Source organism: Copidosoma floridanum, unplaced genomic scaffold (genome assembly GCF_036245765.1).
Source record: "Copidosoma floridanum isolate Cflo_tuat_1 unplaced genomic scaffold, Cflo_Japanese_pri ptg000026l, whole genome shotgun sequence".
NCBI lineage: Eukaryota > Metazoa > Arthropoda > Insecta > Hymenoptera > Encyrtidae > Copidosoma > Copidosoma floridanum.
Genome location: NW_028321903.1, coordinates 8,664,558 through 8,677,295, shown reverse-complemented (window position 1 = coordinate 8,677,295; position 12,738 = coordinate 8,664,558). Strand labels below are relative to the sequence as shown.

At 31.7% G+C, this 12,738-nt stretch overlaps 1 protein-coding gene across 1 annotated transcript in view; it reads left to right on the top strand.

Moving 5' to 3' along the window:
- qsm (Zona pelucida superfamily protein qsm) overlaps nucleotides 1-12,738 on the top strand; it is an 818,670-nt gene that overhangs the window by 471,656 nt on the left and 334,276 nt on the right. The window contains exon 5 of the mRNA XM_089595600.1: nucleotides 11,164-11,394. Within this exon, the coding sequence (XP_089451726.1) occupies nucleotides 11,164-11,394 (231 nt within the window). The remainder of the gene's footprint in view (nucleotides 1-11,163; nucleotides 11,395-12,738) is intronic.

Genomic DNA, 12,738 nt, shown 5'->3' with positions numbered 1-12,738 from the left:
ATTTTTTATATGAAAAGCGGTTTTGCACGTACTAACGATCTATTCCAAGGAGAAATAAAAACTTTGTTGACAAATAAAGATTATAATTACATAATTTTAATTACTCTAGATACAAATTAAGAACTATAATAATCAAACATTTATTTTTTGGTAAGCCAAATTCAATACAAGTGCTTCAACATAATATACGTAGCAAAGCTGTGTGGATCAATGCACTTAATTATAACAGAAGAAGGTATCGTTGCAGAGTCACAAATCACTGCAGATTACATTTCTGCATCAAAGTTACAAAGCTAAGAGAAGACAAAAGAAGCAAGCGGTATTGTTTTTTCGTAGGTTAAAATAAAAGGATGCTCATATGATGTAAAAGTGACAATCTGTGTGAAAAGAATTACCATATTTTTTAGCAGCATAAATGAGAAATACAGGGAAATAGCGTTAATTTTTCCTTGATTACGTAGCTGAAAGGACTTGAATAGGGTTTAATAAACATTGCCAAAAGTTTTTTGGTAACTCACACTTTTTGGTTGCGTAAGCTTCAAAAGCTACATTTTGGTGCCAAAAACTAGGACAATTTAAAAACTGCTCAAATAATGCTACCAACAATGTTACTATGATAATTTGAATACTGCTTAAAGAATGTTAGAAGAAACTTAAATACCATCAATGTACGTATAAAAAAAATTAGTAATAAATGAATAAAAATTAAATAGATTCTTAGCGTGATTGCGCTAAGCATAGCTATAAGCTTGATTTTAACGAAACCGACGATTATTCAAATAGGTAACTCACTTAAAACAATATCCAAAGTTTCGCTATGAATACCGCTGTGCATCGTCACAGCTTTTACTTCGACACGCATGAGCAAATATTTCACCGTGCTCTTTGACAGAGCTTTGGTATAAGCTAGCAAAACAGATGGGCTTATTTTCATGCGTCTCACTAAAAGATTTGCTTCTTCGATAGAAACGGAAATCAAGTTCCAAGTGTCTATTAGACAAAACACATCGTAAGATTATACTAATCGCATTCTTTGTTGCCGTATCATTGCACCATAAGGCACTTCTTACGTGGGATGATTTTGCCACAGGTCCGTTTTTCAATGAAGTTTCCAAATACGTTCTGTAAGCGTACGCATTATTAGGACGCGATACAGGTTTCTTATTAAAAAAACACATTGAATCAATTGAACAACAAATGTACAAAATTATTTATTGGCCCAGCCTTTGTGATTTTAGATGCTACGTCAGCATTTAATTCTTTATCTTTATTGATGGCCAACTTGACACGAAGACTTAGTATCGTGTGTAAGAGATCATGTATTTGTTACCATTACTTTGTACGACAAATTCAATTGGTGAATCATTCGTGAGCGATGACATTGGCTTGTATTGAATCTAGTGCCATACCCTCAATAGTTGTTTGAGTTGGTGGAGTATCAAACAAAGGAAGCTTAGACTTTTAACACTCGCCCTAGTAACTGTGTGAAAAAGCCATTTTTTTAAAATTTAACTTTCAAAAATATGTCTTACAGTTTTTTTTTCCTGTTTCTTTTTCTTTCTAATTGTTTTCTGTTTTATTTCAACTTCATTGCGCGTTTTCTTAATCTATTTTTTTTACTCTTACGACGACCACATTTTGACTGCACAGTTCTACGAAGCAATTGCAACTGAAATGGCTCGTAGAGTCAGTCAACCCTATATCTCGAACCTGCTATAAGTTCATTTCATCATTCTTCAGCTTTTCCTTTTAGCGTATTACCAGACTCCATTATGCGCATGCGAATTGTATCTTTGAAAGGTATATTTCTAGTGGTGACGTCAGACACATTGTAAATACCTGCACGAACAGCTTCTTTGCCAAAAGCTTTGGCACCTCGTTTAGTGAGTGGTAAGACTCGTCGAAATAATCTGGCAAGAAACGGTCTGATAACTTCATGTCCTCGTTGATAGGAGGACCCTACGTTAATGCATCCAACATCTCCTCAACTGTTTTCGTGAATCGTTATCAGACTTCCACCACTGACACCACTTTGTGCGATAAAATAGTCCTAGTAGGGATCCATAACTTTCCATTAACTCATTGAAAGTGAAGCGTTACTATCAGTATCCTAAAGATTAATGGTATTAGTCAACCAATCGGGTCCCTTGTATTAAATTTGATGCTGTTGAATGAATTTAATAACAATAGTATATACACGGGAGGTGCATCAACGGTAAAGCGTTGGCGAGATTTGCTGGATAAACGGATTTAATTTCGTTATTATCGAAGAAAAGACATGTTGCTCTTTTGAAGCTCAAGATATTATGTATTTTTTCGAATAATAGTAAATGATACGAGTATTCCCTGCGTCTTGTTTTGTGACAGACTAACTTAGCCACTACGCAACCACCTCTTACGAATCTGAAAGCCACGCGATCTGGCGTGGTATCGAAACTATTAACTTTTTGTAATATTTCTTTGGTATTTGCATATAAACCTGGGCGTGTGCAATAATTTACACGAATTATATGACGTTCTCTATATATATTATTGCGTAGCTATGGTATGCATTTTACCGTAATCTTCTTTTTCACTATCGTTTACCGCATGTTGAAATGTCAATGGTAATCGAATCTCTGTTATACCAACACTCCATCGACATTTCAAACTAATTTGCAGAGGTTAAATTGTCACGTAATGCGTAGAAGTGTTATCAAGGTAATATAGCATGATACTGTTGCTACGAAACACAACTTCAAATTCATCCTATATTTTATATCTTTTACATAGTAACGCTTCGCCCACGAATTAAATTTTAAAGAATACCCCTCCCAGCTGGCGAAAAATTCTTTAGAACGTCCTTCACCTTGACTTTTCGATGTCTTGTCAACTGCTTGGAAAAAGATAATTTTTGTTGCTGCTACCCATACACAAATATTATAAGATTTTTTCATAGAGAGTGACAATGCGACTCACCATGCGTTGTTGGAATAAATTTAATGCTCCAAACAGAAACTAAAATGGAATAGTGGTATCACAATGGACCGTGCTTAAATTGCATTGTAATTCACGAGTCAAGCGCACGACAATCATGACTTTAGAACAGCGAATCAATGTCTCGAACGCACTGACTATAGCTCTAAGCTAAACGCTTGGTGGAGATTGAGTTTTACCAAAGCCGCCTTGTTTTTGCTCCCCCCACTTTTTATTCTTATTTGTGCTCAGAGCGATGGAGCAGGTAGCGCAAAGATGTATAATACCTGTATGTGGTGTACCTATATAGGTGTATACAAAACAACTTGTATACCTATACCAATTTTATTTTTACATTTACGTTTTCATCTTTTTTATGTGCAAACTAGTGATGTAAAGAAGATACTTCAACTAATTAATAAATTATATGACAAGAGCTGAGTTGAACCCTGTGATTGGCATAATATTTAACGATGACTTGCGTTTGTCTTCTCATGTACATATTAAAGTTTTAGGTTTTGATCTTAAGACAATTTCAAATACATCCATATTATCTAATTCCTAACCTACGATGTCATCCAGTAGCTCAGGAATTCTAAATATTTACCGATTGAATCCACATGGTTTGCTTATACTTTTTTTCTAATTTGGCATGATTTTTCTCATTCTAAAAATGTTTATCCTCACTCAAACCAAACTTCTACAAAATCTCTTGAATAAACTTTAAAACGTATGCATAAACTGCTTTATTGACTGCGATTTTGATTAATTTCAGTAAGTTATGTGAAGCCTAATATTGAGGTTGTGGTTGACGAAAGTGGATTTAAATTATCTCACCAAAATACATTAATAAACAGAAGTGATTGACAGCCAGTAGTTGTTTACTCAATACCAACAACAAACAGTAACTCACATTTTCAGACTGTGACTTTAAATGTTGACACTATTGTTTAAGATTATCCTTACTTAAAAATAAAATAGCTCAACTGATAAACAAAACATAAAAATTTCAACGAAAAGACTACAGGTATAGAGAATACAAATTTTTGTAATACTTTGAGTAGCTTGGTTTTAAGATGTAATTAAATTTTTTTCTGTAACATGTCCTAAGCCGTATAATCGTAAAAGTAATAACGTTTATCAAATTTTAATAAACTCTCCTGAAGAACTGTTTTTCTTTAAAACTACTAACTAAAATGTAATGAAGAGTACTGGAAGAAGCTAAGAGACTTTAACCATTCTGAGTATTTTACACTAGAAAGATTGGCAAATTATATCACTCATTATAAATATGGAAAAAATACTTCGTCAACTAGTTCAAGTCATGTTTTATAAAAACAAATTTTTTTTTAAACTGTTTAATGAATATTAACTTTTAAGTATTAACTTTAAAGAGTGGAGTTTTAATAAGTGAGAAGTTACATAGTATAACACTAAATGTTAATTTTATATTAAGGCATTTTTTAAATTTATATTTGTCTCGTTGTAGGTGTACCTAAAAACAGTCTTCTGTTATTACAAGAACTATTTCGAATAATTGACGTAGCTTATATTAAAAAGTAAAAATCTGTAGAGCTTAAAAATAAATTAATGTTTTATGTAAAAAATAATTTTTATTCTAGTTAGTATCAGATTCTAACGATATCTATGAGCTTGCTTATGATAAATTTTAAACATCCTAGAAAAAGTAGCTGCTTCAATCATTAAGGGTGCTGGTACTGGTCGGAACAAACGTGTTAAAGAAATTTTTTAGAATTATTCTGTTAAAGATAACTCAGGCAAACAAATCAAAGGATGATTCAAACTAAATAGTGTACAGTTTGTTTACAGTTATTTATGAAAATATTTGTATTGCATTACTGATTCTTTTCCACTTTTTTTGAAAAATCAACAAATTAACAAGTAGGGGTAAAGCTGGTAAGAATTGGTTCCCTGATCAGTAATTAATTGCAGAAGCATTTGTACATCGTATACAGGTGAGTCATACTTACTTATGATTGTTTGCTCCTCAAGAACAGAATTACAGATATCATAACTAACTATATTTGTAATATAATTATTGCAATTAAGTGGTATTTTTTACAATTGAGAAATAACTGATTCAAAAAGTCCTATTTTTAAATTTTCATAGAATCTTAATTAACATGCATAATTAACTTTAAATTTGAGTAATGCAATTGGGATGGGCGGTTTTTCTAATGTATTCTTTATATACATGTACAATATCACGAACATAATACGTATTCAAAAAAATTAATTTCATACTTTTTTCCATATTTATATGTAGGAATCAAAGTTCAACTTGCAAAAATGTATTAAAGCAATCAAGGCTGATTTAAATGTAGAGCATATTAATTATCAACTTTCGTTTCACTATCGATATGTAGTTATAGTGGGACCAAGTTTGAACCATATAAGTTATGCTTTTATAATAATCAATACAGATACATACTAGTATGTATACAAATACTTTTCGATGCTTGATACGATGGATACGACATTTAAAATACGCAAAGTTGTGGGAGATGTATTTTCAACTATTGTTAATCATAATTGCTACTTGTTACAAATAGTGGTCTACGAAAGTTCTGAAACGCCAACCATTATTGCTCTGACGAGACTTTGACAAAAACTATTTAATGTACCTTGTGCTTTAGATCAACAAAATACTAACTAATATTTATTAAAATAACAAATTCAAACATATCGTTTAAAATGATTGTATATTTTTTTAAAAGCATGCACCGCAAACACCATTAAGATTTTTGCATTATTTATAATTAGTAATTTTTAAGTGTGATCATACTTTTACTTGCCAAAGTTCCTATTTTTGATCAGTATTAACAATTAATAAAATATACTATTATTCTATGATTTGTGTTAGTATGTATACGAACATGTAAATAATCAATTAAAAAATCTCCACTGTTCTATTCCCGTTATAGTCACTATTTTAAAAATCAGCTTGTATAATACCTTCGATGAAAATTTATCATAAAATATTCTATTAGGTTTGCCAGGACGATTATGAAATAGTATATTGTATAGTAGAGTGCAAAGAACCAAGGTACGTACCTCATTTTTACACCAAAGGCGCGAAATGCTACTTTCTGCCCTAGAGTAAAATGAATCGCAAGCACATAGTTATTTTCGAGCGCTGTGTGTGCCCGACAAAAAAAAATAGTTTTTGGAAGATAAGTGCCATCACCCCTGCGGATGCTTTGCGGTCCGAAGGACTCAATTTTGTACTTAAAGCCCCAGGTACGAAGAATACTAGTATTTTTTTTGTTTTTGACGCAAAAAAATGCTTTTTATTAACAAACACTCAACTCAATGCATCAATAGTATGTTTTTTTTTTTTCAGTTCTTTTTTTAGAGCACTTATAGCTACAAATACTTTTTTTTGTTTGCACAGTGGAGTTAAGCAATCTGGGTGCATTGGATGTAGATGCGTATAAACTAAAAGAAGAAGAAGTAAAATTTTCTTTACGTTTGTTCAAAAATAAATTTATACGACAGAATGCTGTCAGTGATATAATAAAATTCACTGATAATGTGTTTAACAAGTTATTCGTTTTATTCATAAAAAAACAAATGATACAAAAAAAAAAACATAGTGAATCAGACAAATTTTTAAATACAGCACTGTTTATTATATAGTAAAGGAGATAAGAAATAAAAGTAAAGTAATTCATGATGTTTACGAGCCTATATACCATGCCAACATTTGTTTGGAGAACACTTTTAAAGCTATGCTTGAAAGAGATAAAATTTTTAAGAAAATACATTTATGTATAAAATCATTGACAATGGATGATACCATATTATTAGACGTGATTCAAGGACAAATACGGATAAATAAGAATCATGATGAAAGCAAAATAATCTATCCCTACTTTTCATGTAAAGATGAGTTCATAGTAAGATATTTTTTTGGGAGAAGAGCAGGACATCAAAAGCTTGTTGGAATATACGCTGTTCCTGCTTTTTTACCTCCACATATAAGTGCTACATTGGAAAACATCTTAGTGACCAGTAAAGTCCAGTCAGAGTACTTGAAACTTTTAAATTATCGTCGAGTTTTTTTCCAACTTAATTGATGAAATTAATTATTTATCTAAGGAGGTCATAGGAATAAAAATTAGAGATAAAAAATACCAAGTTTTTTTTTAGTGCGTTTTAATAATTAGAGGTAACTTGGATTTTAACACCATTTGCAGATTTTCTAGAAGCTTTACGGAAAAATACTTCCAAGTATATGCACGGCTACTAACGAAAAATGTAAAAGCATTCAGAAGAAGATGAATTTTTAATAAGAAATATTGAATCGTGTGAAAAAGCAATCATGAACAATGATTAAAGCAGTATAGCAGTTAACAAAAAATATGAAGGAAAATAAGCATATGCAATCGGTAAAATTTAGAAAATTTGATTTAAAACAAAGGGATTACATTAAGTATAATCTTGAATAGAATTCGGACTTTTTATTATACAGATGCTGACAAAAACAATAAACCACAACCCTTAAGTTTTACTAAAAGTAACAAAGGTTTTAAGAAATTAAGAATTGAACAATCAGAGTCTCAGCTTCTCTATTTAGGACATAACTTGGGTCTTATAATAGGTGATTTGATTCCTTTGGGGAATGAGGGTTGAAAACTATATTTATACTTACAGAAAATTACTGGTATTTTGCCATTTTCCACTATATCGAAAGGGCAAATTGCAAATTTGAAAATACATGTAACATATCACAATGACTTATATTTAAAGCCTTTGGGTAAGTTAATAATTATATTTATATTCGGATTATTATATTATATCTCATCTAATATGAATTTGCCTTTAACTTCTACCATTAGACATCAACTGCCGTTTTCCTATAACTTGGCACGTTCAACTGTTTCCACAAGAAATTCTTAGACAGACAAAATTATTAAGGAAATTGCGTTCTCTTTATATGAAAAAATTGTACCCAATATTTCCAACGTTCTTGTAAGAACTCTTAAAAATGTTTATATTTTTGGGAACAGTTTGAATGTTAAAAGTGTTTATGTTTTCAAAATTACTCATGATACTCCAAAGTTTGGTATGATTATTCACATATTTCAATGTGATAATGAAATATTTTTCCAGATTAAACAATGACATGTTGCTACTCTTGATGAACATTATTATGCTTACCACGTAAGGATCATTGATGAGGATCCATACATATTAATCAATATTACCTGTGTTTTAAGAACCAATCCTTGTAGACACATCATACAAAAAACAGAAAAGATTTGTAATCACGAAATTGGACCTTTAACGTCAACATTGTTTTTCTTTTATGAAAAGTCACTAATATGATTGTACAAACATACTAATTATATGAACATAATACGATATAATAATAATTGTATTTGAATAACAATTATAATAAAATAAATTATTCAATAAGCAAATGTTCGAATATTAAAAGTTATGGTATTTATCATCAAGTCTTAATTCTTATAGATTTTTCTTAATTTTAAATGATAAAAATATTCCTGTGCTATTACAGATTTTTTAAATAAATTATGCACGAGTTTTCTATATTTGCATGCAGTTTAATACAAAGTTTTAGATGTTAATGTATTGATATTATAATTACAGCAGATGATACCGCAAATGTTCGTCAATATTATACTTATCTAGACAGTTTGATGTTACGATAGCGCGAAGTAGTTCACTATTCACTGTGCACATGAAGACCACCAGCGGTCCAGTGGCAATTTCTTGCAACGTAAGCGTAGTATTTCTCGATACACACAATATAAAACTTGCAAAAAATATTAACATTAATTTATTAAAGTAATGTAGTTCCCAGCTATGATTGTTACAATTGAATAGAAACATTCTGATTTTTTATTAAAAATTTACCAAATGATTTTAGTTTGGGAGATACTCGCACAGTCAAAACAAAGTTGAGCAAACTTACCATTTAGTGATGTTGTGACGGTCAGATACGTAAAAAACTGAACGTGATGCTTACTCCTGTTGCTGTATCAGGCTATGTGAGGTAACTCTCTTTAGCTTTTCTTTGATCGTATAAGTTATACAAGTACGAGAATTACTTCACATATTTCTTATAACAAAGTGGAATGTGTACAGTATTGCGTGACAATAATAATCTGGAGCTAGATCACTTCAATAAATGCAAATCAATAATTTGCTTTAGTTTTACGTTGTTTGCAACAAAAAACGCTACGCACACGTTGCAAGAAGATGCAAATGGTGGGCTAGTGGTCGTCATGCGCATAATGAATGATATGCGGTGGAAGATAGATGCTAGAATCAGGCAGAGGCGGGGGTAGCAAAAGCAAGGCAGCTTTGGAAAAATATTATCGCCACCAGACGCTTAGCTCATAGCTATAGTCGATGCATTTGAGCCATCGATGCGCTGCTCTGACGTCATGATTGTTGGGTGTTTGACTCATGACTAACAATGTGATTTAAGCACGGTCAGTTGTGATGCTACTATTCCATCTTAGTTTACTTTTAGAGCATCAAATTTATTTTAATAACGCAAAGCAAGTCACCTTGGATAGTTGTATTGTCCCTCTCTATAATAAAACCTCATGATTTTTCTCTGTGTGTAACAGCAGCACACGCCAGGGGAGGTAGAAAGCAAGCTAACGGTCTTGTCGAGTACAAGTCGTGCAAACAATTTATACATAGCGATATGTGTAGTGTGTATATACACTGCTTTTTCTTGATTTGTCGCTTATTTATTGAATTGTATTTACTTTTTAACTTCTTTTGAAATTTTAGTCAAAACAGTCATGAACCCCCCCCCAACCCTTTTTTCGACCAGTACAGCCTTTTCTTTGCCTTTGCCAGTGAAAGTTAGGGTAGGCATCTACCACACATGAGCAGCACGGGTTACAAAAAGTTTTCTGGTAAATGCCGCTGATGTAGACTGCAAAATAGTAGCATATTTGTAAGTATACTTGGGCGTCAGAGTGTCAACAAGCAGCCAGATATGATATTTAATCATTATTAATCACTTATCAGACGTACTTTTAGCCAGGCTAAGGAAAATCGTATACTACTCATATGGCCAATAAATTTTAGACCCTGGCCTGCGTGTTAGAGGGCCTCGACTGCCCCTCAGCCATCATGCAACGCAGTCTAGGATCTTCGGTTTGCTGCCCTTGTATCGTAATAAACTATTTTTTTGTAATCAAGATTCTGTGAAAGAGCCCCAAAACAACAAACGTAGCACTCTCGTGTCAATCAGTGCTCTTGGTAATTTGATAATGAGGTATCCCTGCAACGCCATGAATCGATGCAGATCACATATCTGCAGTAAAGTAATAGAGCAGAATATAAAGAAAAAATAGATGAGGTTGATCTTCTTTTTCGCAAACGGACGTTAAAGGATGTGCGTCTGAAATAAAAGTTACGATTAATGTAAAAAAAACCATCACGCTCCTTCGCTATGTCAGGAGGAAATAAAACATTTGAGATTTTTTTTTGCGTAACTACTATAACATCAAGACTTAAAGAATAAACATTTAAGTATTTTTTGTAATTCCTATTTTTTGATTTTGTGAGCCTTTTAAGCTACAACAATGCGAATATCACATTTTAAATCTATTATATTAATTGTAAAAGATATATGGAATGAAATAATACTGATTATTATAAAAGTGATAATTTTGAAAATGTATGGACTACAGTTCTAAGAAGCGTTTGGCTTAAATTTTTTTTGAAGAAATAATGACTCTCTTGGTGATGCTATCAAAATCGTTTATTGCTGTGAACAACGTTTCGGCCCGTACAGTAAACCACGTTACAAGGCCCTCATCAGGTACAACTTTATAGCCACGACATTAGCGACTATAGGTATCACGATGGATGGTAGATCGAAAAATACGCCAACGCCGTGTATTTTTCGATCTACCATTTATCGTGATACCTATACTCGCTAATGTCGTGGCTATAAAGTTGTACCTGATGAGGGCCTTGTAACGTGGTTTACTGTACGGGCCGAAACTTTGTTCACAGCAATAAACGATTTTGTTAGCATCACCAAGAGAGTCATTATTTCTTCATAATAATTATCTGCTATCACGAGAGCCACTGACGAATTAAATTTTTTTTATAGTTCTATCTTACACATGAACATGAGTATGAGAACATAATTTTTGGTAATAATTGAATTTAATGACTTTTTTTTAGAAATACGCCTGTATTGGGTATCCTTGAAGGCAACGCATCGGTTCCAAAACTATTGTTTAACGTCAGACAAGGTAATAAGGTTATTAAGGATGAGCTAGTTGTCAAACCTGGAACACCACTGCAAATGGAAATTTTTCTAAGTGAAGAGGCAGCAGCAGTTTATGGGCTTCTCGTTACTCATATGCAAGTTACCGACACCAAGAGCCAAGAGGAAACAATTATCTATAATGGGTATGTATGATAATAATCATTAAGGAGTTCCTTGCGATATCCAGCTCTCCTATCATTCTTACTTATTTCTAAGGTAATGAAATGTTACACCCAGTTCCTATTTTAACAATGTAGCGCCAATCATAATGGAAAGAACATAAGATGTGCATACGTGCCAAAGATAACTGTTGCATGCACAATCACTCACCAGCGCTTTTTCAGCTTGCAAAAAGTTAAAAACTAAAACAACAAATTTATCTAAGATACGTATTAAAAAACTGCTTTTTTTAAAAATGCAAGCCACAAAAACTGCTTTTACTTGTTTATATAGTCATTACAAAATAAAGTGCTTAGAACTGAGTGACACTTTACAAGTCTACATCTCTGTTACTATCAAAAATTTCTTTAAAATTTTTCTTAGAAAAACTGCTATGAAACTGTTAAAAACTGCTATAGTGTTATGTTATCAATTTAATTAATATGTTATTTATAAACATTGATTTCTTAATTGTTGCAATGAAACGTATACTTTCTTAGGATTTCTGAGGTTGAGGCAGTTTTTTGTAGTATCTGTTGTTTTTAGATGCATCAAGTGCATCTCTAAGTGTTCCAGTACCGAATGTATAATTTATTCATATGTAGCGTCTGTAACAATTATTGTAAAGTCGTAATTTTACAAGCAGTTGACACTTGAGATGTTGTTAACACAAATTCTTGAGTGTAAACAATTATTTTAATAAAACAGTGTGAGCTATAAAAGTATTTACTACAACAAAACATCTCTCTTTCTCTCTCTAATTGAGTCAAATCTAATCGAATCAAATCAAGTCTTATCGAACCATCAAACTATCTTAAACAAATTATAAAAGCAACGCTTGGATTCATAAATTAAAAACAAAGACTGATGTATATGTTACAGCACTTTTAGTATGTTTTATAAGCAGCTACCATTTTTCACCTGGTACTTAAGTCCATCGTACCTTTTATATACCTAAGCTTAAGTACACTTTTTTTATTTAAATACAATTTTTTTTCCAAATGTATTCTGCAAGAATTTTTTTCATTATTTATTTTATCAATAATACTTGTGCTATCGTACTTATTAACAACACTTTGACCATCTGAAAAATGAGAGAGTTTTTAAGAGTTAAGTTTAATTGATCATCTTTATTATCGAACATTTTTATTCTCTTTTTTAATACTCAGCTAAGACTTTCGATTTCAAATTTTCTTTAATTATTCACGCACAATATTTTTCTAAAACTCTAAAAAATTTGTTAAAGTTATGTTTTAAGTATAACAAGAAAAAAAAAAAATTTCCAGAAATAAGAATACAATATGTTGCTTAAAAAAAAAAAAAAAAAA